At 45.7% G+C, this 26,319-nt stretch overlaps 3 protein-coding genes across 4 annotated transcripts; 1 reads left to right on the top strand and 2 right to left on the bottom strand.

The window, feature by feature from the left end:
- Positions 1-1,026: 1,026 nt before the first annotated feature.
- LOC133899890 (uncharacterized) lies at positions 1,027-3,979 on the bottom strand. The gene is made up of 2 exons (XM_062340924.1): positions 2,571-3,979; positions 1,027-1,342 (listed from the first exon to the last, which is right to left on the bottom strand). The coding sequence occupies exons 1-2, from the start codon at positions 3,868-3,870 to the stop codon at positions 1,293-1,295; spliced, it is 1,350 nt and encodes a 449-aa protein (XP_062196908.1). The 5' UTR covers positions 3,871-3,979; the 3' UTR covers positions 1,027-1,292.
- A 4,396-nt stretch (positions 3,980-8,375) lies between these two features.
- Positions 8,376-14,499, bottom strand: LOC133900077 (nuclear pore complex protein NUP98A-like). Of its 2 annotated transcripts, none has more exons than XM_062341178.1 (11): positions 14,270-14,499; positions 13,393-13,701; positions 12,112-12,603; positions 11,654-11,869; positions 10,859-11,385; positions 10,644-10,713; positions 10,481-10,541; positions 9,973-10,111; positions 9,710-9,823; positions 9,409-9,586; positions 8,376-9,216 (listed from the first exon to the last, which is right to left on the bottom strand). In XM_062341178.1, exons 1-11 carry the CDS (start codon positions 14,286-14,288, stop codon positions 8,609-8,611), a joined length of 2,733 nt encoding a protein of 910 aa, XP_062197162.1. In that variant the 5' UTR covers positions 14,289-14,499; the 3' UTR covers positions 8,376-8,608. The 2 variants fall into 2 exon arrangements, with proteins under 2 accessions (XP_062197162.1, XP_062197163.1); XM_062341179.1 differs by having other exon boundaries at positions 8,376-9,204; positions 14,270-14,498.
- On the top strand, positions 14,488-16,452 carry LOC133900319 (uncharacterized). The gene is made up of 2 exons (XM_062341404.1): positions 14,488-14,568; positions 14,839-16,452. The coding sequence occupies exons 1-2, from the start codon at positions 14,488-14,490 to the stop codon at positions 16,450-16,452; spliced, it is 1,695 nt and encodes a 564-aa protein (XP_062197388.1).
- The last annotated feature ends 9,867 nt before the right edge of the window (positions 16,453-26,319 follow it).

Genomic DNA, 26,319 nt, shown 5'->3' with positions numbered 1-26,319 from the left:
ATGAGTAATTCAAAAAGAAACCGCCTACTCATTTCTTGGATTTTGCAGGATGGAGAAGTCATCAGGCCTCTCTTGGATTTTGCACGAACATTGCAAGAACAACAAAAAAAACATGATTCATCCCCCATTTTGTGATTTGGACATGTTTAAACTCTGTTTTGTAGTAGCAGATAACTTCTAGTGGAAGGCATACCGTGCTGATTGTACAAGTTCTTAGTTTCGTGGCAAAGTAATGTGTTCCTTCTTTTTTTGACGCAGCCGCAAATGAATTAGTCTCATTTACCAGTTCACTAGGAAGAAGATGAGCTCTACTGGTATTGTTAAACAATTTGTTGTGTAAACTTGTTGGGTGGCCATGATATTGCTACTCTCTTGCATGCTTATTACAAATATGGTGTATGTTGCTAATATGGTTGGTTCGCGATGTTAGTCAATACTTGGCCTATATTTGTTTGTCATGTGGAAGGACAACCAAAACATGTTCATAATTTGCGAAACAAGTCAATTAATTCATGTAGGGTGATCAAGCACATGAAAAAGTGCATCATATAACTGTCATGTGCATGTGCTCTGAGGATTTAGTGAAATCCATTCCATCAAAACTCAGGGTAAGAGGGTAAGCACACCACACCTTAGGTGTATGATCATCATAACCATGTGAAACAAACAACCTATTAGCTTCACAACGCATCCAACCCCCAACCCCCTACGGCCAACCAATCAAAAACCCAACTCGGCCTGCATCCGCAGCACTGGCCTACCAACATTCTTTTTTTTTCTCAAAATATAGCTTCCCTCAGCCTGCTTCTACTCATCCAAGATATGTGTCGCAGCTCTATGAAAACTCATACAGACAATCAAACATACCCTAAATATGCGCGCTGCAGCATATATTGAGGTGTTAAATTGACGGTGTTAAGCATCTTTACACTCGGGGGCAGCTAGAGCACATTGTTGACGATTCTGGTGGCATATATGCATGAGTTTAGGATCTTTCCGGTGGCAAATGTGCAGAATCAGAACCGAAGAGCCAAAAGTGCGAATCACCCACTATATAAAAGTGTTTTGAGTAGCAAGCAAATAAATCACAAAAGAACAACCAATTCTTTAACGGTGACTTCATGACCACAAGCTGGTTCGACTTAGAAAGGCAAACATAAATTCACAAGCATAGGTCCTCCAACCTTACTTCTATACATATGTCACAAGTGACATCATGAGATCACTGTGAACACTAAGATTATTAAAACACCCCTGGCAAGTGAGCATCACGCACATCATTGGAGCACAAATTACTCCGCAGCACTGTCTTGATCATTTAATCCCGCAGGACCCTTCTCAACTGTTATAGCACACAATGAAACAACATAAATACTTGGTGAAACAAGAAGCTTATAAAGTACATCTTTCTTTTTTGAAAGGAAACATCACTTTCATTGAGAATTTTAGATACAACAGAGCTTTCCCAAAAAATAGTTGCATTTCCATATATGTTTATCATGGTAGCTTCACAAACGCTACTAAATTCAACTGGGTTCAAAGGAAGCATAATCTCAATAGGACATGTACCTTGCTGGAGTAGGTTGTAGATAAAATAAAATGTTTTCCTTTAGCAAGGAAACATCATTTCAATTCATATGCAACAAAGCCTTCCTAAGAAATTGTTGCATTTGCACTCTGTCTTATCCTTATCTTTATATCTTCACATTCGTTACTAAAATCAACATGGTAGTAGGTACAAAGGAAACATAATCCTTCAGAACAATGCGCATCATCATGGACCTAAGGCTGGGCCACATTAACCGACACATGACACTAGTTATATTTTCAACTACGTCCACTGCCCGTAATATCTAGTTGTGCAATTTCAACCATGTCCGCTACCCCTAATATCTATCTAATTGTGCAACCATTTGTAAGATTGCTAATTGAGGTGGAATAAATGATAAAGAGTCTCATCACCAGCCATTTCTGACAGGGAAACTCTCGATCTCGCGGACTCTCTCGAGCTCACGAACACTCACGAACGGAAGGTGGAAGACAGAGAATTTTTGCGGGTGTACTGTTACCCGTTTGTTTTCTGGTTTTCTCCTCTTATTGACTCTGTTACATGCAAAACTGAAAGGCATGCCGTGACTCTAGGCCACGATCCGGATTCGCCGTGCAAGGCCCGACTTCGGACGTGCGACACTCGCCACGCTAGCACTACTTCTACGGCACGGCTCGCACACATGGAGTTGTGGGCTCGTGCGCTGCTAAGACTCAACTGCATTAAGGAAACAACTAACACGCAGCAGAATTAACCAACAATTTCTTGGAAAGCTTATACTCAAAGCAGTATAGCAATACACAAGAGAAACAAATGTCAATGTAGAACCAAATGAATTACAAAGGATAATTAATAAGAAACGAAACAGATGACAAAAGAATTTCACTGACAGATGCCACGACCGAAATTTGTTGAGCATATATCAGTACAGTATTAATTATAATGGATAATTAATTAAACACCAAGCAGATGGAAGTCAGAGGAGCAGGCATTTGCAGCAATAATACAAGAAGCTAATTACCTGGGGTAGTTGACGGATTAATGTACTTCGCAGGATTCGTATACTTGGAGATGCTACTAGGGCAATAGATGACAGTTGCACCAAGATGTATTTGAGCGCCAAACTCTACTACAGCTTGCAGTTCGCTATTCTCCATGTCAACAGCGAGAATCCATGCCTTCGGGTGCATAAATTTCTCCCTGGCCACCAAGTAAACAACATCTTTACCGTTCACGCAGGGAGCGGGCTGATACATCGAGAGGTTCTGCAAGGCTAGCTCCTCTGCTGCAGCCCCATTGCCCCGTGGTTTGCGCAGCAACCCAGATTCCAGCACCTCTGAAATCGCTGGGTTGTCGATTGTGATGTCCGAAGCTTGGACCATGTAGTCCTGGTGCCAATCCTCAAAGGAGTCAGTCATCTTTGTGTTGGTCCATGTGGTGACCGCCCAGTCATCCGTTCGGAAAGAGGGCGCTCCTGTTTCATCATCGTAGCCGGGAAGACGAACGTCACTAATTTCCAAGTGAACAAACTTGAGGCAGCCCTTGTCTCTGATGAAGGCAATGCCACGGCGTTGCCCAGCAGCGCCTAATTTCATTCCCATGCCATTGTTATAGCTCATCTCCTTCAACGGCAAGGGAAGTGACACACCACGGAGGGAGGGCTTGTTGTCGAGAACATCGCAGAAGAGGATGCCACGCCAAAGGTCGACCCAGCCCATAGTACCACCTTCACCTCCGATGGTGATCACGGTGGTTGTCAAATGATGATGAAGCCGACCCGAGTGACTGGGGATTTTCACTGGGAACTCCCTCTGTGGCGCCTTCACAGACAGTGTGCTGCAACTCCAGCTCGAGATCTTAGAGTGGAACAAGTGGAGTACGTACTGGTGAACAGGGCCTATGGCAATCAACGCGGCGACGGTGTAGTGGCCATCCGGACGAGGAAGGAGGCCCACGTCGGAGTTCTGGAAGAAAGGGTGCGGGCGCTGCAGCCTCTCAAGCGACGGGCGACTGGCGTGAGCCCGGTAGATGAAATAGTCGCAGTCCACAGGCGAGAGGGAGAAGGGTCCACACCCCATGTTGACGCGTAGGAGGAGTAGGTCGTCCACCGTGCAGACGATAACCGGGGGCACGCACACGTTCATATCGGAGCTGTGCACGAACAGGTTGGAGGGGTGTGGTGGGAGCGCGGGGCAGAGTGATACCTCGATGGTCTTCCCGTTCCTGGTGCTATCTCTGGCGGTGGTACCGTTGCTGTGGAAGCCGGCGACGGCATGGATGTTGAGGAGGACCCAGTCGGGACGGCGGCGGCACGAAGACATGTGGATTCGACTGGTTGGATGCCCCCCTGGTGTGGTGGCTGGGAGTTGGAAATCGCCGGGAGGCAGCTGGCGGCTGTTGGAGATGGCAGCGCCTGAAGCTAGGGTTAGAGGCCCCTTCAACGGAGAATTTTTTTATATATATATTTTTAATAATTTCAAGAATAAACGTTTTCAAAAAAAAAATCCATATCTAACCTACCGTCGCCCGTTCAACGGGCGAGAACAAGGTCTCGCCCGTTGAACGGGCGAGATGCTGTGGGCCCAGGTGTCTACTGTTTTTATGCGATTTAATTAATCGGAGAGAGGTAGATCTCGCCCGTTCACTGGGCGAGATGAAGTTCTCGCCCGCTGAACGGGCGAGACCTTCGTGGGTGCGGCGCCGCGCGGTCCCACCCAAAAGGTATCGCCCGTTGAGTGGGCGAGATCTTCTAGCTATTTAGCCCGGCGGTGCCGGCCCTGCCGACGTCAGCACTCATTTCCTTCCACACCCAAGCCAAGAGAAGAGGAGAGGAGAAGAGAGGAGAGGGGAGGGGAGAGGGGAAACTTACGGTGAAGCTCTGCCGGAGAGAAGAGGTATATTTTTTTCTCAGATTATTTCATAAACCTGGTAGGATAGCCAATAGTGTTAAATGTTGACATAGATATGATACGAGATCTAGAATTTTTTTACAAACTTGGTAGGATAGTCACTAGATTTATGTTAGAGTGTAGATCTAATTTTTTAATTAGGGTTAGATATAGCTTAGTAATTAGATACTGTTTAAACGTATATCTTAGTAATTAGATGTAGTATTTAGACATATGTTAGGTATTAGATGTAGGTTTTAGATATAGTGTAGTCGTAACTGAATTTTTCATTGTAGATGTAGTTTTACATACTTATTTTTGTTCGGTTGCAATAATGTAAGAGTTTTTGTCGATGGTTACCAGGTATGTCGGATATGTAGCAGTTTAGGATTTTTTATGGGGACAGTGAAATATTATATGGTCCGGAAGGGGTAGTATTGTCCGTATTTCAGTCAATGGACAAGGGTATCTCAAGACCTATGCACAAAAGTGTCGGACACTTGTATGCGTGGTTGATGCGGGGTTTCAAAATAGACCCCGAAGTTCAAGAGATGACTATTAGCATTGTGGGCAACTGTATCAGAGAAGGTGTGTACTAGGAGGTGTTCCCGCTCTGGGAAGATCATGTGTGGAAGAGATATCTGCGGAATGTTGTGCACAGAGGTTGGTCTCTGATGTTTCTTGTGCAATGGAAGAATAAGGAGATAGCTGGGGAGATGCAAGGTGTGGAGTACGCGGAGGAGGGTGATGAGGAAGATAATGAGGAGGATGTCGATCCGGATGGTGCACGTTCATCGGATTATCCGACTGAACCGACCGGTGAGGCAGATGAGGGGGAGCGAATTCCTTCTCTAATTGAACAGATGCAGGAGGATGATCTTCAGGCTGATGAGTCTCCTGATTATGACATCTCGGATGATGAGGACGATGCTCCGGTTCCCGTAGACTGGAACAATCCAAACTTTAACAACCTTGTGGTGAATGAGGGGAATCAAGTGGCCTGGGAGTATACGCAGAATGAGGTGACCCAAGGTTCTAGGTATCCTACCAGTCAAGCAATGAAGGATGCTATGATTCAACGGATCAGACCACGGGCCGAGTGCCAGGCCCAAACCAAAGAAAATTTCCTTCGATTTCTGAGATGCCGCCCAGAAATTTTCGGTCAATCATGGAACTATATTTGTAGTTAAAAAAAGAGTAAGGGCATAGGGCGACTCATATTCTATTTTATAATTTGATTCACATTTGCATGGCTTGTTGAATTAATTAGGCTTATAAATTTTCGGCTGAGAAGGGCATGTTTGATGTGGCAGACTTTGGGATCACGGACAACGCGATTCTTGGGCGGCCAGCGATGGCCCATGTCGAAGGTTAGTTCTTGACAATATGTCTGTAAATAGACTGGAGTACCTTCGAGATCAGGGATCGAGCACGAAACAAGACATACGATGCAGACAGGTTTGAGCCTCCGGTTAGAGTAATACCCTATGTCATGTGTGGGTCTTGATGTATATGTATTCTTATGTCTAAAGACCTATTGACTAACAACCTACAACTACACACTCGCAAGCAAGTAGATCAGGGCAAATCGCTTAAAATCAACTAGAACAAGAAAATATGCAAGAAAGTAAAGGAGACAAGAATTTGTATCCATAAGTTTGCCCACTCCATAAAGAAGTGCCTACGTCTCCATTGAGGAGCTCACAAAGAGCTGGGTCTCTTTCAACCCTTTCCTCACCCAAGCGACCACCAAGATAAGGTAGGGTTCTTTACTCAAATCGTTGGGGTAATACAAACTTTTCGGGACACTCCACAAGCTTGGATGCTCTCCGGGCGATGCCTAACCGTCTAGGAGCTCAAGGCTCCAAGAGTAAAGAATACGGATCGACGGCTTGACAATGAACTCAAGTGCTCAAGATTGGATTTAAGCTCACTAGCTCTTAATCTCACTCTCCCAACCCTACGCTCCAAATCTTCCAAGATTTGAGGTTTTAGAGGAGTTAGGAGGGCTATTGAATAGCTATGAATGAGTTTGTCCATGAGTTGTTTAGCAGCAAATGAAGGAGGGGGTGAGGGGGTATTTATATCCTCCCCTCAAAACTAACCGTTATTGTGCCTTTTGAACTGACCCGGAGTATCCTGGTCAACCCGGAGACTTCGGGTTGGCACAAATCGCACAACCACGAGCTTGTTCGAAACCCAACCGGGAGGGTCTGGATGAACACAGAACCCGGAGGGTCTCGTGAAACTTTTAGGCTCTAACCGAAACTCTCTGTCGGAGTATAGTCCGGAGACTCTGGTCACCCGGAGACTCCGAGTTAAAATATTAAACCCATCCCAAGAGCCTGGCTCGAAGCTTTACACGGAGACTTCAGGCTGCTGTCCAGAATCCAGAGTATCCAGTCCAACTCGGAGACTCCGGGTTCAGACAAAAACAGCACTTACCCGGTGTCCGTAGATTATTATGTCTCTGAATTTTTAGTTCTAGAAGGATACTTGAGCACTGAGACACCATCAAAACTATCAATACGTGTCCGTCTTGATAGAGCGGCATTTCTGAACTCAAATTCGAAAATAAAGCGAATTAAAACCTATTGAGGAACTACATGATGTTTCTCTTTTCTTTTGAGGGACGTCATCGTCGTTTAATTTCTCCAACGAAACTAAAACCTGTTCATAACCTTAATAAACACATTAGTCTCTTAATTGTTTGTCATCAATTAGTCAAAATCCACATAGAGAGCCTAGATGTCTTTTCAAAGAAGAGTTGGAGTAGATCGATCCAACATCATGCGTGTCAATGCAGTCGCTCCTCGACCACCTCCGCGACCACGAAGAGGAAGTAGTCAATTTCCTTGACCAGCCAGCGAACAGGTCTGCCGCGTCCTCGACCAGCTCCGGCCTCCGAGTGGTCGTTTCACGCTTTGCGACCAGTACCGAGTGATCGTGTCGTGCTCCACGACCATGCGAGCAGATGTGTCAACCAGCCGAGTAGGTCCTCGACCAGCCGGACAGAAGCGTCTCGATCTTCAAGCCAAGAAGATCAGCACCGTAATAACAACAGCGCCTCTACGATGTCCACACGTATAGGGATTGAACGCCGTACGCCTGTGTGCTAGTACCGCGCACTCGGCTAGGATTTCTCATGGAGTTCGGGAAAGAGGTGGCGGCCAGGGTTTTTGGTGGCAAAACTATTTCACTCATGGCCCCTACCTTCTTTTATATAGAGCATGTTAATAGGTCTTTAATTACATTAAAGCTCATTATAACTCTAAACTCTAATAGATCTTTAATCATATTAAATCTCACTCGCAGATCCAATTCACATGTGTGATCGTCTCTATGGTATATTACCTACACATTTCCGTCAAAGACAACTTTAAAAATTGTTGAAGAAGAGCTGGGGGCATTTGTTTTAGTAAGCCCCGATAATAAAATTACAGGCTCTGGAGATATACTTGTGAAAACGGACTAAAACAAGCGATTTTAGTGAGCAACGTGACATCCAAATTAAATATTTTTGTGCTACAGGACCACAAAAATATAATTTATGCTCTGCAGTAAATAATAATTTCCACGCTACATTTAATTTTCGCGGTTCCAAATAGTGAAAAAATAAATATTTTCGCTATTTGGAAGTGCAAAAATTCTTTTTTCGCTGAAGCGACCCGTGAATCTGTTAGTTTGGAAATAGACGATCCAGATTCAGTGCTACAGTACCGCTGCCTGTGCTGCAGTCAAATAGGCACAGTACCAGATTCACTGCAGATTACTGTTCACACAAAACAAACAGCCCAACCAAAAACCAAACAAAACAAAAAACATGCTGTGAGCAACAACAAAGGGGATGCTTGCTTTGACAGGCAGAAAGCAGAGACACACGTTGCGTTATGTTGCATTAGTGCCAATCAAGTTAATGCTGTTATTGCTACGGTTACTAAAATAATTGTCTTTTGTGCTTATTATTTTAGCAAAGCAGTACATGCACAATATGCAAACATTACAGCAACGAGAAAAACAATCTGTACAAAAGCATAACAAAATCCATGCATGACATTGACAGCACAGCGTGCAAATTACTACTACGCCAACAAAGCAAACAAAAACGTCGCAATGTGATTGATGACTACAGTACATCATTGATCCTCCTACTGCAGGGACTGCTGCGCCTTCACCAAAACCCGTAGGCGCTGAAGTGCTTCACCCTGAACTTCCACTCTCCCTTGGCAGCGTCAAAAGACACAAACTCAGCGCCCTGCTCCTCAGCCTTCTTCACCAGCATCTCCTTGTACTTGTCCACCCTCGGACCCTCAAGGTACTGCTCACCAGTCTTCTTGTTCATGCACTTGATGTTCAGAAGAGTCACCTCTGCGGCTTTGTTCAGCCCCTCACCCACCGGGGGCTTCTTGCTATCGTCCTTGTACACAATCACCTCGCGGTTATTGAACTCCACAATTGACTCCAGATCCAGGCCCCTTACATCTGTCTCCCCCAGGAACTTGATGCTGCCGTAACCATGACGCCCAACAACAAAGTCCCTCACCCGACAGCAGTAGCCTGGCTCAGCACGTTCCTTGGCGGCAAGCTCCTCTAGGCTAGGCTCCGTGAAGTAATCTGCATGTGGGAGCTTAGGCATCAGCCTCTCAACTGAAGTACCGTTCCCATGCCGAGTCACAGCCTTGGGCTCACGGTGATTGCCATTTTCCACTGGAGAAGGCCTGCTTGGTGACATGTCAGTCTTATCACGCTCACTTTCTGAGGAAGCACCTGCACAAGTTCCTGAGATCAGCACATTCACAGCCCAACAGATTCATACACCATGGAAGTTGAGTCAAAAGAAAAGCAAAAAGAATAATTCTAAAGAAACAGTTACATAAGCTGTCTTTTGCTTCAAACGTCATGGATCATGGTGCCTTATTTCAAGGGGGGCAATAGGAATTCCAGTACTGTAATGTAATGACAATATTTTACCTTTATATTTTTCCAAGTCAGCTGAGTCCTTTGGAATCAATTGCCTGTCGATTCCACTCCGTGAAGGCCACTGATCGATTGGACGGATTATCAGATTCCTCGGGTTCTCTCTAGGGATGAAGAAGGCATCAGCTTTTGGTGTTGACGGAGATTCTTCATCATCAGCAAAGAATGGAACCTACAGGAATAACAAAAGAAACTGAGTCACATTCCATGCTTTCTTCATGCCTTTCACAAGTTCCATAAATGAATCATAAAACAAAACTTTGCACACAAAATTTATGTGCTTACAGGTCATTACCTTGCCATCAGATATTGGATTATATTTTCTTGGGAGCAATTTTATCCTTCTATGTGACAAATGCCTAGGAACCACCATGGATAATGTTCTGCTCGGAAGTGGCTTCTCAGCAACCTGCAAGCCAGAAAAATGTTGCTCTTATGACACCTGCTCATAGCACCCTTAGTACCACACGTTGCTAATGAACAACCATCTTGCTATCTCTACAGTCCAGCCACTCTATAAAAACAATTGGAAATATTTAAGACAAAAATAAAACTAACTGGCAAACTTGATATTCCATATTGAACCGAAGGAGAAGATCCAGCATTTCCAATGGACATATGAGGCAATGCAGGAAGTGTCCCGAATGGATGCGGAACAGGAGCAGGCTGCATGACCATATTGGACTGGCTAGGAGTTCTGTGTCACATATGCAACAGGATACTTTAAGTTAAAATGGATAATGTATAAGTTAGAAAAAAGAATCATATGTGTTGCCAAAACTCATTTGTGAATTCAGAGGATAATTATGATCTAAGTCAAAACCATGTTCTTAAGAGAGAAAATAACCATACAGCAGTTTCAAGGCATCGCATATAAGCTATAGTATAGGCTCAAAGAACCATCAAATATTTTTCTTCTTTGCCAACACCATCCATCTCCACATTACACCGATCATAGTATTGTTTTCCTTTGCCGTATTATAGCTAATAAGTGTTTTAATCCATCAAATTACTAAAAAAGGAAAAGAATAATCACGCGCATTTGAGAAGTAGCAAGAGATCATACGGCTGTCCAATCAGGGCCTGATTTGTAGTGTTGGAAAAACCAGGGAATCCACCTGTAGGAGCTGCAGTATCCATGCAGCCATTGCAAAAGTAAGTTAGGCACAAATTATTTTTTGAAGATAAATTATAAACAACAGAGAATGATTTGGAGACAAAATACTGACCTGGTTGAGTCGGAGGTTGGAAGGAGAACATGCTTGAAGTTTGAGCAGGGGCAGATGGTTGAAATGTTGGCTTAATCATTAGGAGCAAAATTCAACTTGTTAACAATAAACTTTGCAAAGCAAAATATATACAGAAAAGAATTAAGTACTAATAATAATTGTAATATGATAAGAATTACCTAGCATAAAAAGTGAAAAATGCAAGGAATGCTTACTGTCGAAAAAAGTGAAGGCCCGCTCAGACCACCATAGTTAGGTGTGCTGAATAGGCTTCCAGAGGAGAAAGCCGGTGTACTTGATGGAGGTTGCACAAATGCTGGGGAAGATTGAAATAGCCCAACTGACTGAGTGTTAGCCAACGACAAGCTAGTGCTGAATGGATTTGCATTCGTTGATGATGTGCCAAATAACGAAGACGGAGCAAAAGCAGGAGTGGTATTTGGAAACAAAGATGGTGAACTACTTGCTGGAAATGCAGAACCACTTGATTGTCCAAATAGTGTGCTACCAGTGGACGATGGGAATGGACTCGAACTTGCAGCTGATGCATTATTAAACGAATTAAATATTGATGTGCTAGTAGAACCAAAGCCAGTTGAGGGCTTAGCAGCAAATGGATTGTTTGTTGCTGTCGATGGAAATTGGTTTAAAGTAGCTTGGCCAAATGCACCGGTAAAAGCATTCGGTTGTGTAGATGGAAAGCTAGGCGCCGCTGCTGGAGTTCCAGAAGGATTTGGTCCACCTGAGAGTCCAAACATTACGAAATTCACGAATAAGCTACAGGAACAAGTTACAAGGAGTAAATAAATCTAATCATAATACACAATTAATAAAGGGAGCATCAAATAGCACGTTTTATTAGTTGATTGTATTTAAGAAAAACACCAGCTATGCTGTAGCATAAGCCAGAACATAATAGTTACTTGGTTGCTCCAGTTCATACAAAAATAATCATGTTAAAAGAAATACATGAAATTAAACATGATGGTTTGAACGAGGGTTTCCCTCACCTTTGTCTCCACGCTGGTAATCTTCCCACCTCAATTCTTCGTGACTCTTGTCTTTGTATTCAGGCATTGCTGATATGGAATCCAGTTTCGCAGCAGGCTGAGTACCACTTGTAGCACTGTCAACATCTGGTGTTTGAGCATAAGGTTTTATTCTGGTTCCTCCAGCTTGGTTACCAAATTGTGCTTGCCCAAAAGTTGGCGCTGCTGTCTGTGAGCCTGAAACTCAAAGGGAATAAACAATTAGTGAAACGGGTAAAAGATGACATTTTTTCCAGGGTGAAAACAGTAAAAAAGAAAGATCCGCAATAAAATAGGGTTGCTGAAGTAAAAAAGAACAAAAGAATCTGCAAATAACCAACTACTATATCATATTGAATCGAAGACAACAATTCAGTTTCAGTGAGCATGTAATCATAACTAGCTAAGAAATAATGTGAATATCCAACGGGAAAACCTACCAAAAGGAGAAGTCTGCGCGCCGAAAGGTGATGGAGTTGTGCCAAAGGGAGAGCTACCGGATGAAGCTGCTGTTTGCCCAAATGATACTGAAGAACCAAAATTGAAGGCACTAGTTGATGTGCCAAATGAAGGCGTGCTCAAAGCTCCAAAACCTGGAGTACTGCTCGCGCCAAATGCTGTAGTTCCTGAAGATCCAAAACCAGGAGTGGACGAACCAAAGGCTGTAGAGCCAAACGCCGGGGTGCTGGAAGCACCAAATAAAGATGTTGACGTTGAACCAAATCCTGGGGTAGTTGTGGTGCCGAAGGAAGGTGTAGTTGGGGTGCCGAAGGCCGGTGTAGTTGGGGTGCCGAATGCCGGCGTAGTTGTTGCACCAAAAGTGCTGCTGCCAAATGATGGCTGTGTTTGCTGGAACGTGCTACCAAAAGGACTTGACTGGCTAGGAGATGATCCAAAACCCCCAAAACTTGGCTTTTGTCCGAATAAAGATCCTACAACAGGGGCAGAGCAGAATGTCACAACATAGACACTACATCACTATTGGTCTAAAGAGGATTAAGAAAGAACAACAGAATAACACATGAATCAAGTTAGCTTCAATTGAGTAGCCATGTAGAACAAGTGTAGAATGCATTATCAGACAGTAAAAAAAAGATAAACAAATCTTATGAAACATGGAAAAAAGAAGCCCCCCAAAAGTCAGCATCGAACTGTCATCCTCGTTAACACAATCTAGAAAGTGGCTTTAGAGTCTAGTGCCTCCACAATCTAGGACAATCACATCACAAGCACAGGGGAGCCACTAGCAACCCGACAATCCAGCAAGAAAAGGAAATAAATAGAAAATCCAGCATCGTAATTTTCGTTGGGCGTGAAAAAGAACAGAACATCAATATATGGAATGAGTAAAATGTGTAACACAAAATACAGGCAGTGTTCCCTTAGGCGGCCACATAGCCCCACCTAGTACCACCGACTAGGTGCTAGGCCCTGGTCAGTCACCCGCCTTGCGCCTAGGGGCACACTGAATGCACGTATTTACCCAAGGTGCACATAGTTACATAGTTCTATTGGAAAGTGAACATATTTGGTCTATCATCAGTTTTCCTTTGATATGTAGCATTCCATCAAAGTTTGATGGCAAACACTTAGCAAGTGTGTGACGAGTGGAGATTCACCAAATGCTGATATGATGAATAACAATATTTCTTCCAGGGATCAAGGAAACGTAACATAGGAAAAAAATTGACGAGCATTGAGATTGCTGGCATAGTACATACCAGAGCCAAAGGTGGAGGATGTGGCACCAAAGGCAGGGGTGGGCGATGCACCGAAAGCTGGCGTGGAGCTCCCAAACGGAGAGGAGGAGGATGGGGTGCCAAACGTGGGAGTGGATTGCTGCTGGCCAAAGGCGCCAGTGGATGTAGTGCCAAAAAGTGAGCTCCCAGTCTGTGCCCCGAAAGTGGTGGTTGGGCTGCCAAATGGTTTTGGTGCGAAGGGATTGTTGGCGGCAGTGGTAGCCTGGCCGAATCCCTGCTGGGTTCCGAATGAGGACTGGCCGAATGGGCTCGTGGATGACTGCCCGAATGCTGCAATGAAGATGAGAAGAGAGTTATGACAGTAATAAGTATACAACATTGCGAAAGTAAATAAGAAGAGTTGTGAGCAGTGAAGTAAGGGGTTGCAGCAAGTGAAACAAGAATCATAAGAAAGAAGTGCAATCATAATCAGGTGTGACATTGTATGAGCTAGCTTAAAAGAAGGGATGAGCAGCAGAACAAACATGCGTATAGAAACAGCATTAGGCATTGTTTTGTTTGCGAGTAGTATAAGATTGCATGTAGTGCACGTGTTAAGAGAGCCCGAACCCCTCCCCTATTAATTAAGTAGTACTCCAGCATAGTAAGAGGGGAAGCGCTTAGCGTAGGTATTCCGTTGATCCTTGCGAGTTTCCAACCTAGTGATTTATTCGAAATCGGGAAAGCAAACCCTAGCGTGCGCAGACATCCATCAATCCAGATATGGAATCAGATCGACTGAGGAGGTGACGGAATATAGCAATACAAACTTGAAATAGAGGATGAAGGAGCAAAGGAAGCATATCGACGAGAATAGGAGGCGAATCGAGAGAAGAAGGGGGCGGGGTGAGGTGCTTACGGTTGGTGGAGCCGAACATGGCTGCTGCTGCTGCTTCTTTTCTACTCGCGGGAAGGGAAGGGGAAGGAAGGGAAGAAGAGCCCCTCGATCACCGGCGGCGGCGGCGGCGGGGGAACGGTTGTTGTCTGCCCTCTTTCTCGTTTGCAGAGGCGGAGGGGAGGGGGAGGCGAGGGGGGATCTGGTCTGGCTGGTCTCTCTCTCTCTCTGTCTGTCTCTGAATGGAGGGTGGGGCCTCCTCCTCCTCCTCCTCCTCCTCCTTCCGCCGCGGCTTTATACGGCGATCTGAGGGTGAAATCCAAGTGAGTAGTAGCTTCTCCTCCCTTAATTGTTTGGGAGGCCCAATCCCAGCGTGAAATCCAAATGGGCTTTTTAGCTGTTGGGTTGCTCCCGCACCCACCACCTCTTCTCTTCTTCTTCCCCCCTCCTCTTCAGTCTCCCGTCTCCACGGCCGGCATCCCAAATCCCAATCCCTAGCTAGTAGTAGCTACAAGGAAAATCACCACCAAGTCCAAGTCCCCGTTACTTCTTAGCTCATCACCCCTGACATATACTTTGTTTGCACCGTGCAGGCTGTTGAGGAAACAAAGAAAGATGAGACCGCAGAAGATGCAGTACAAGCAGCTGTCTCGGTGCTGGAATGTAGTGATGCACAAGAAGAAAGCAAAGTTATTGCTGACACATCATTTGAAATAACTACTCAATCGGAGGCTGCTGAAACTGAAATTGGAACTGCTGAAGCTTCTGGTGCGGCAGAAAACCTAGGAGACAAGAGTAAAAACCCTGACGCTAATATGGACATGCCTGCTGACTCAACTGCCAAAAATGCAGGTGCTAAAATAACTTCCGAAACTGATGGTATTGCAGAACCGGAGAGCAAAGTAGTAGCGCAACCTCAAGCCACCCCACCAACCATGCAAGAGCTACCTGCAACTCAAGAACCAGCCGGAGACACAAAAGTTACTGCTGAACCTGAATTACCAGTGCATGGCTTCACACCTGCTGAGGCAGAAGCTATACACAAGTCAGAAGAAGAGGACGGTGACAAGGCTTTGCGTAGTGGCAGAGCTCATGCAGATGCTGAAAAACAAGTCCATTTTATTGGGGAAGCTGCGACTGATGGTGCCACACTAGCAGCATCAGATGCAACCGCTGGTATTGAGGATCACCAGGAAGCACCTAAAGACGAAATTGCTGGCGAGATATTTGAAGCATCAGCATCAAATTTAGCACAAGCATCTTGTGTGACAACTACTATTTCTGACCATGCCAATGAAACGGCTAACGATGGTGCCAGGGTTCAAGAATTGACATCACAAGTAGCTGATGGACCTGAAGCAATAATCCATCCAGATGTCACCGCTCCTATTGATGAAGCGAGTGCTGGTCAAGATACTGAAGCTGTTGGAGAATCAGACGGTGTTGGTCAAGAACTTGTTCCGGTTAGCTCTATTGTGAATGTGCAAAATGATGAAGCAAAGCCATGTGAAGGTCAAGAGGGTGTTGCTGAGGCACCAAATAGCGTTGAAGAGAAATTCTCAGAAGCTGAAGCTATGAAAGAGAAGAACGATGATGGGAGCCCAAGTGATGACATGTCCTGTGTTGCCGAGGTATCAGTTACTCCTGAAGTTGTTAACCAGATCAAGAGGAGAACGTTGCAAGGCCTGCTCATGGCTGAGAAGAGCACTGAAAAACTACCGATTGGAGACCAACCCATGAAGTCCACTGATGTGTCTAATTCCACGACAGCCCAAGAGTTTGATTCTAACAGTGTGGAAACTTCTGACTTGTGTAAAGAAAATATTGCTGCAGACAGTAGCGACTTGGTTGTAGCTACAACTAAAACTGCTCAAGCCATTGAGGTGAAGGACTACTCGACCATCACTGAGCAAGTAGTGAAGGAATCAGTTCCTGAGGATGCTAAATCTGCTGCAGAGGATACAAAAGAAGCGAAAAGTGTTGCAGAAAGCAACCTAGGACATATGTCTAGTGAAGTGGAGAAAAAAGGAGAGGCAAACAAGGCAGACTCCACTCAAGCTGTGAAGCCTTCTCAGCGCCATTCCATCAACATCGTGTCCAAGGTGAAGCAGTCCATTGTCAAGGTAAAAAAGGTGATCGTTGGAAAGTCACTGAGCTCCAAGACCTTGAAACCACCGGTCGAGGCAGGTGAAATCAATGTAAAGTGAGCAGCATTTGAAGTATACCTAATATATTTACAGGTTTTGCTCCTTTTCTCTTTGATTTATGTCAAAATATGTAAAAGTCGTTTTGAATGGTAGCAGATTTGTGTATGTTTCATCATTGTTGTATCCTCTTAATTAATTTTCATGGTGCGCTGTGGCATCCTCGGCAGCGAGGTGGAGCACCTACGCAAGCTTAGAGAGAGCTAACTCCTCGTCTGTAAAATATTGATGTATTGAATAATATTGAACATAGATACATGCTTGAAGGGGTCATATGCAAAATGTAATATTGAACATAGATACATGCTTGAAGGGGTCATATGCAAAATGTATCTTCCTCAGTTATGATTGGAACAGGGAGACCCGTCACTAATACCAGATCATAAGTAACGGGTTGTAATATGATCCGTCACTCATGAATAGCTCAAGAAGACCCGTCACTAATATGTTATATATTAGTGACGACTTTAGATACGACCCGTCACTTATTACCTATCATCAGTGACGGGTCATGATCCGGTCCCGACCCAAGACTACATAAGTGACGGGTTGTATAAGGACCCGTCACTAAATTATATCTCATTTATCTGTTTTTCACCTAGTGAGTGGACCTGTTAGGGATGGCACTGGAGGATGGTCTCGGGGTAGAGGTGGACTCGGTACCTGTGGACGAGGGTGTAGGGGTCGTGGGAGAGGGAGGGGAGGGTGTGGCGGTCAGCAATTTTCGAGTTCGTGATTCAAGTTGCTGTAAGGTGTTCTTCGTTAGGTACGACCCAGACGGAGCCGATATGTCCCAAACTCAGGACATCGGATTAGGATCCGAGGGCTCCGAGAGGCTGCTGAGGCATCCATGCTCCCGGCGCCAAGGAGAGCTCACGAACCGCAAGCTCTGGGGGAACGGGTTTCTTCGGTGGCAGCCCCACCCGGAGGATCACTCACCGCGCAAGGACTGCCACCCCCAGCTCCGTGACGTGAACCAAAACCATCGGGCAGGTATGATTCGATCCGACAAAAGAATATCAGGGAACTAATCGTGTGTGTCGTTTCCCCGAGCAGGCTCAACCCCAGGACGAACAGAAGGGTCTACACCTCGAACTTCGGGCATGAGTAACGATAACTCCCCACAGGAAGGGGAATCCTTGTTCTACCTTACAGGATTTCAAAGGGTCACGTACGCGGTACTGGTCGTCAAGCGGGGCATGCTTCCTCCTGATCAGGAAGGAGCAAGCACAGGACCATGTATCGTCAGGTACATGGTTCAATTCCATTTTTCCCAGTTGTTAAATGCGAAGCGGAGTATGAGGGCCTCTTAACCGGAACACGAGCATCGCCCACGCAGGGAGAAACACCTACTGGCGATGAGGGACTCGCTACTAGGTGAAACCCCGTCGCCAAGGGGTCTTCAGTGCTCGGATCGGACGATGGCGACATACCTCTCTGAAGTGAGAAAGCTAGAGCAACGCTCCATCAGCTGGGAAGTTACACACGTCCCTCGCAAGGATTTCTTCCCTGGCCGATGGGCTGGCCCGTCTAGCCTCTTCTTGCGAACCTATCCCGATCGGAGTCTTTGAGAAAAAGACTCATACGCCCACCCGCTGCGGTCTCGGGCCGGAGTGGAAGGGATGCTCCGCTTAGAAACAGAACACCAGAGGCAACAACTTTGGAGGCAATGCCTCCCTTGGTGTTGTCGACCTCGGGTGGACACTATGTGGACGCCCTACTCGATTCAGGTACGATTTGAATGGATCAGATCTCGGACTACCTTCAGAATCAAGCAACCTCTGACGATGATGTGTCAGCAGAAAAGGTCAGCGGGCTAACCGCGAGAATCCTCCTTGGTAGAGGGACGCCTCTACCACCAAGTGAGCAACGACCCTTTACTGAAGTACATCACTCAGGATGGGGGGAGCACAACGCTCCCTAACACCCTCGGAGGAAGACGTGGAGGCCGGACCTCCCACCGCCCTCCAGGGTGCTCGTGAGCAGGTGAAAAGGTGCGAGTCGTGCCAGCACCACGACCGGAATACCTACCTACCAGCCCGGGCACTGCAAACCATACCACTCTCTCGGCTTGTCGTTGTCTAGGGGCTGGACATTGTGGGACCGTTCTCTAAAGCCCCAGGCAGTCATAAATTCCTGACCTCAGGTATGGCCATGACCACCACACATGAAATTGGTCGCGGGTCACTAACAACCTCCAGTTTCTCGGCCTCATGTAGTCGGGTTGACTGGTATGAGGCAGCTCGGAGACAAGCCTGTTTGACTATTTTGCAAGACCTTCTGGACGAGCGTGGACATGACTTGTAAGTTTTTCCAAATTAAAGCAATCAAACCCTTTATGTTGCAGGACTCTATGGACAAACGCGGTTTCTCGCCAAATTCTGAGATTTGTTAGCCCGCTCGCTGGTGTTGACGGGACGAGATCCAAAGCTAACCCGCTTGCACAATGACAGGGTAAAGGTGCCTAAGGGTTAACGACCATATTGCCGCAAGTACTAAATCGGGTTGAGCGCTGGTTGCCACTGAAAGGCTCGTCGTGCTAAAGGTCTCCCTCAACACCAAGAATGTTGCTCGCGAGCGGCTCAATGCAATCCTCCCCAAGCGATACAGGCACTTCGAAGACTATTCATCATCCAAACATGGAGAAAAACCACATAAGGGCCAAATGGTCGTCAGTACAAAGCCCAGGGATTGGTTCCAGATAAAACTACGACATTCCTCCTAGGACCCAAAAATACCCCTAAGGGGGTCGAACCGGATGGTCCACAGACAGGAATGAACAGCATACAAAAATGAATCATCCCGGGCGAGTTCCTCCACGATCATTCGAGTACCTTCAAAGCCGGCGCCGACTCCCGGCAAGAGGTCCAGGTCGGGGAAGTGATCACTGACTCAGGCAAGGACCAGGCAGGCGCCAGAGACTCCGACCTCGAAAAGATGGTCTCCAACGGTCTCGCGAATCCTCTGCTCAAGGCCACCTGCCCTCGGATGTCGCCAGGAACCACTCGACATGACCGGCACGGTGTTCCCAGGGGTCAGACGGACTTGGACGCCAGCGGACCGAAGCAACGAGTCAAAGGGGGTGAAGGCTCGGCTGAGTTGGTTGTAGAACGCCACTCGCCGCTCGTCGCTCTCCTTGGTTAGCCGCTCGAGTTCCTTTCGTACCGCATAGAAATCTTCCCGGCAGCAACGAAGGCAGTCATAGAACTCCTCCCTCTATTGGGTGCTTTCCCTGGTCACCCATTCCAGATCCCTCTTCACCCCGAGCAACTCCTCCCGGCAGGCTAGTCGAAAAACAAAGCGCAACCCACACCGGTGTCAGCCGGACGAACCCTACTGGTGTAACCTAGGACCATCACGTGGTGCGAGTGGTCGGTGCAACGCACCTTGAAGGTCGCTCGAAGTACTTGCCCATTCGGCCACAGACCCCCGCACACATCTGGCCGCCACCTCCAAGGATTGTCAGTCGGAAGGGTGGTCGACGGATATGGTCGGGGATTCGATGAGGGCTCGAGGGCCAATCGGCGTGGGCGACAGATCGGTTCGGGCGGGAGGCTCGGACACTCCGAGAACTCTACGACGACAACAACACAATCTTTTCAGGAAATAAAGGCGTGGGGCTCCATTCAAAAAAATTTACATAACAAAGGTTACAATTGAGTTTTTTACTCTTCGGCAGCCTCCACCCGTAAGATGGACGTCACGTAGTCCACCGCCCCCTGGCACTCCCACTGAAGTCTCTCCTCGGCTTATGGTCCGGCATCCGTGGCCCCTTCCCGGACCTAGTCCAGGTTGAAGTTGGGGTCACGGTTGTGGTAGCACCGGAAGACATACTCCGCGGTTGCCCTCACTGCATGCGAAACGTCCTCCGCGCCCCTAAAAGCCCGGGTGGCAAGGAGCTTAGAGAAGTGCTCCGCGAAGACCCGGAGGGCGTAGGCCCAGACTCGGGCGGTGTGGTCATCCTTCGGCTCGATCACCCGTAGCCCGTGGCTACCTAGGGGATCCGTCAGCGCTCCGAAGGATTCCCGGAGAATGTTGAGGGTAGTGCACTCATTCTCCTTGAGCTGGGAGCGCTCAGTGGCCAGCGCGGCTTTTCTCTTGGGAGAACTCGCCGCACCTCCTCTACAATCAGCCAGCTGCTTCTCCAGCTCGGCGCATCTGTTGGTCGTTGTCTCCTTCTCTTCAACCAGTTTGTGAACGGCGGTCAGGAAACGGCTGACCCACGAGAGCAAGTCAGGAGTCGAAGCAGACACCTTGACCTGGCCCGTGGGTCCTGGAGCCACCGTCAATACGCCGAGGGGCAAATCCAACTCTGGCAGAGGCGCTGGGGTATCAGGCCGGGGCACCATCGGGGGGGAGGGGCGGTCGTGGCAATCGTAGCGGCGCAGCACGAGGTGGCCGTGCCGCAGCTGAGAGCTGGGGCCTTTTCCACGCCGCCAACAAGGGCATGTGTTGATTACTCTGGAATCGAAATCACGGGAAAGAAATAGATGGATAGTTAACGAGCTTGTTAAATTGCACAAGCAATCCTTGAACGGAAGACTGCCTGTTTGTGATGGAAGAAAGGGCCTGTTCACAGCTGGTCCTCTCCCGTTCAAGGAGAAAGAGGGAACGAGATCCACATTCTGGAAGCAATTCAAGAGAAACAAGCTCAAGCAATCCGAAATTCGACAAACTAAATAGACAACATTATCAATCACTCATCAGATATAAATTAAGACACATTTCAATTTGATTTCTCACGCTGCTCCACGATGATGATGGCTGATAGCGTGGCCGCCACTCCGCCGGTGGGGCCGTAGGCACAGCTTCGTTTGTGGAAGGTGGCGAGGACCATCCAGGGGAGGAGGGCCAGGAAGCGTCAGTCCATCGTCAGGAGCCACTGCTGCGAGATGAGGAGGCAGCCCAGCACGCCATAGACAGAACTCATGGCGGCGCTGTGGGCGCGTGCGATTGCAGCCCACGTGGAGTCGCGCCCCTGCCGTGATGGTGGTGGCGACGATGAGACCCGACCAGAAGCCATGGTCGTTGCCGAAGAGCAGTCCCAGACGGTGAGGCCGAGTGAGAAGTTGCACTTGGCCGCCGCCATGAGCGGCTTCCTCTGATGACGCCCTAATATTTCCACTAGGCAGAACATCGAGAGGTCCAGTCCATTGGAGTGTGCGCATTTGGGACGCGGCGGAGCGAGGGAATTTAAAGCATGCATGCGATAGGATGCTCACACTACTAGATGGAGTACTATATAATATATAGGAGTAGCTAGCAAGGATATGCATGGATTATATGGCCGCAAGGAGTGCGTGAAAGGTTGAAACGGCATGCAGCACAGCACAGCACAGCACAACACTCTGAAGGGTTAAAGATGCAAAAGTTGGCTAAAATGGCTAGCAGATGTCCGACGGGAATCTCCGAAATGGATAGTTCGTTACATGGTAACTTCCTATTGTGTGGTGTGGGCGGCATTAATCCGGTCCACTTACGCTACACGAATCTGGCCGTCACACAACCCCTCTTCGATGCTCCTCTTCAGGCTCGAGGAGCGTCTGCGGACACGTACCTCTGCATGTTCTACTTGCCTCCCTGGTCCTTTCCTTCCGGTCATTGCTTGCTCTCCCCACTCCGATCCCTACTGTGTGTCGTCACAATTGTTGTCCTACCCCCTTCACTAAAGTAGTGTTTGGTTTGTGGAACAGGGTGGGACGGAGCGGTTCTATCTCGTTTTTGAGCTGTTTGGTTGGAGTTCAGTGGGATGAGATGGTTCTGAATCAGATAATATTCTTTAAAGATTCGGGACGGATCCGTTCAAAAAAAAGGCTGAACGCAGCCATCCCACTTGGGACGTGTCAGTGACGGTGGGCTCGAAATCTAAAATAGACTTGTTTCATCCCACCCAACAAATAAATATCTGATTTCGGACCATCCCATTCCATCCCTAAATACATGAATGGAATCATATCATCCCACGTCGCTCTCCAACCAAACACTACCTAAGGCATTATTTGAGAACAAGGGAAAAGAGTCGAGGGAAAAAATCCCCTAGAGGGATTTAGAGGGCATTTCATTTTACTAGGGAGAATTTTTCTCATCGGGTTATGTTCCCTGCCGTTGTTTTGGGACCGAGGGGGTAAAAATCCCAGGGAACAAGAAGTCTCAAAAAGTCAGAAAAAATCAATGAAAATTTAGAATAAAAGACATAATAAAATGAGAAACTTGACTCATTAAAAATTCATAAATCTGCACCAAAAGTACAAGATCATCCATACATTCAAATTATGGTTCCCTCCATCCCATTAAAACTAAAAAAGACTAGCTAAAATCTACACCAACACTTAAATTACGCTCTCTTCATCCATACATCAGCATAGATAGCTGAAATAGATCCGAATCCCTCCTCCCGCCCCGTGATCAGGATAGAATGCCGCACAGCCAGTTACTCAATTTTCTTGAAGAAAGACACCTCTAAATAAACCACTGTGTCTCAGCGCCACCAAGTGCAAACATAAAATGATGTAAAGGGAATATATATTGTTCACAGATTATCCTTTGTCACATTGTACAACCAAGCAGCTAACATCAAATCTTATTATGTCAAGTTTTCCCCATTATGTATTGTATCATCTAGAAAGACACAATCACAGCTCCAACCTCTATCACAGGGAATGAGATGCAACTCTGAACCATGTTTCAGAAACACGTTGCCTCAAGGGGGATAGTAGTTCATGTCAGAAAACAGAAAATACAAGTGGCAAACATATTAGAAATATGGCATCAGTCAGGTAGTCTAGACACTATTACAAAGCTATTTTTTGAGACATCTAGTTTTTATTTTTCAGTGGTTCATAGAATAAACCGTCTGAGTAAGTGACTGTGGCCCCGTGCAGTTATAGAGCGTCTGTGAAAACTAATTTTCCCAGACAGTTTCTTATGTGAACCGTTTATGGAAATAGCTCTATTTTCACAGACGATTTACATAAGGAACCGCCTATGAAAATACTCTATTTTCACATACGATTTCTTATGTAAATTATATGTGTAAATAGAGCTATTTACACAGGTGATTTACATAAAGAACCGCATATGAAAATAGCTCTATAAATAGTGCATCCAATCGGGTAGCTCCATTCAGACAGAGAGCTCTACCGTTCCAACAGTAGAGCTCAAGGTGGCGGCGAATTTGGAAAGTAAGGGGGAAATATTTTGTTTTTGAATTCTTTGGAGAAGCCATCTAAAGTAAAGGTATCTCATCCCTAGCTAGTATTTTTTTGAAGTTTAGATTTAGATTTAAGGTTTAATTAGGGTTTAGATGTGATCTAGAGATGCTCATGATTCTTGCCATTTAGATCATCAAATTAGCTAAAATTAATTGCCAATATTGATTCAATTGTATAGATTCATATGATTCTAGCATTATATTTTAAAAATATAGCTAGAATTTGAAGTTTTTTAATCTTAGGAGGTTTCATCATGAATGGGAATTTTTTCTCTCTCTAGATCTATATCTCTAGGGAGAGTGAGAGAGAATAATGAATTTACATTATTTTTGAGCCATAAATTTGCGTCAATGTAAATATTTCTGGTCTTGTTGTTAGACTCATACCGTTCGATTTGAAACTGAATCTTGCGAGCAACAGTGATATCGTAGTTAGAATCAACTACCTCTCAAATTGCACTTCCTTGGCTTAAGAGATAAGCCTTCATACGCACCTTCGGGTATGAAAAATCACGGTCATCAAACAGCGGAATCTTTCCACTTCTCTCCATATCGCCTACGGATCACAAAGCCGGTTAAGATCAACAAGTGATCGAACCAGTTCTGATACCAATTGTATGATCCAGAGTGGCGACTAGAAGACGGTGAATAGACGCCTCAACAAATTTCTTATGAAACAGATGGCGTTCTCCTATTTTATCACCCAACGCACCTCTAAAAGAGAATCAAACCATGGAGAAACAAGAACTCAGCGGAAATACAGCACGCAAATCAGAAAGTTCGGAGAGTCCGAAAAAACATCCGGAGAAAAAAGCGGACCCTCTGCATATCTGCAGACTATCCGAAAAGAAATGCGGATACTCCGCATTCTGGAAGCAATTCAAGAGAAATAAGCTCAAGCAACCCGAAATTCGACAAACCAAATTGACACCCTTATCAATCACTCATCACATATAAACCAAGGCACATTTCAACTTGTTTCTCATCTTGTTAATTTTGCAGAAAAGCAGAGACATACATTAAGGTCGCATCATCCAGCTTATCGTCCTTTCTTGGGTTTCCTTAAATCTGTGCATTTCAAGAAGAAAGTATGAAAAGTAAGATGCCTGGTCAAGCCTGTGTAAGGTTCGATTTCACTCTGACAGGAATGTGTTGCTACCTACAGTAAAGAAGAATGATAAATTTGTATTTGAAAACGCAAACTTATTTACCATAACCTGTAAACATGTAAAAGAGAATCATACCTAAAAGTTTGCACATAGTGCCTCAATTGGAGCAGCTTCTTCTCTTAATTGAAATGTACCTGCACTTAGATCGTCATCTATGGCCAATATGGAGGATCCGAACTCCTGTTACCTTTCTGAAGTAGCGTCAAGTTATATTGCTACCTGGTTCCTGCAAAATTATAACTTGGAGTAAATGACATTCAAAAAGTGGTGTGCCCCCATGTCGCCTAAAGTATAATAAATCAAGACAAATCCTTTACTCTCTTCTGAAATGCCTTTTGGAAAGATTAAGTTGGATGTGTATTTATCTCATTTTCTCTCCTTTCTATTTTCTATTTTATCGATGTAGTTTTCATGGTAACATAGACTACATGATGGTTTCTCTTAAAAGAATAAACTATATTGAAAGGAAACAGAAGCACGGGCGAACTTTAGTAAGGCTTTGTTTAACATTGTGGAGGTTTTTCAAAAGCACTTAATTAGTTTAAATTTTGGATGCAGTTACTAATTAGAAACACCTTTTATGGAGGTGTAAAGCAAAATCCTATATTAGAATCTGTAAAGATTCCCGTAAAAAAAAAAGAATATGTAAGGATTCCTCTAACTAACAAGATTCCACTGTAAAACACAGCGAATGCAAACTGGCCTTGGTTCTACTGAATTTGATGTGAAAAGGTTCTAGAGACCATGACCACGATAAAAGGTCTAACTCCATTAGTGCATATAGAGGAAGGTGTGGGGGCAGAACCGAAATACTTCCTCCATATCATGCATGCCACCGAAATGAGAAGTCATATCATCCTCTATCTATGTGGTCTCATTAGGCTAATGCTTATGCCATTTGAAACGATCGGTTGGTTGTATCTAACTTCACATTACTTATGAATAGTGATTTGCAATTTGCCTGATGGTAGGAAAACATATCCTTTTGGCACTCCAGGTCGATGGCCAGGCACCTAGAAACATTGCCAAAACCTTACATGCAAAGTCAAAAAGAAAGAATTCGACGGTGCACAAAAGTCTTACTGATCATAACTGGATTCGAAACTTAGGACAACTATCCACTCATCAAAAGCGCGAGTAACTAGTGTGGCTATGGGAAGGAATACTCCCTAAACCCTGATCTTAGTGATACAATCACTTGGAGATGGACAGCACACGGAAAATACACGTGCAAGAGTGCTTACCAAATTCAGTTTACAGGTACTTACAACAATTTTGATATGAAACTAGTTTGGAAAGCGAAAACAGAGCCGAAATGCAAATTCTTTGCGTGGGTGCTTATCCAAAACAAAATCCTAAGTGCGGACAATCTTGCAAACGGAGGTTGGCCTCATCATCAACTCTGTAAGCTCTGCCTAACACAAGACGAAATGTTGAAGCACTTATGCAAAACCTGCCACTTCACTCATCATGTTTGGATGAATATCACAA

This window comes from Phragmites australis, chromosome 19 (assembly GCF_958298935.1).
Source record: "Phragmites australis chromosome 19, lpPhrAust1.1, whole genome shotgun sequence".
Classification (NCBI taxonomy): domain Eukaryota; kingdom Viridiplantae; phylum Streptophyta; class Magnoliopsida; order Poales; family Poaceae; genus Phragmites; species Phragmites australis.
Note: the sequence above shows the minus strand (reverse complement) of the source record. Positions and strands in the feature narration are given on the sequence as shown.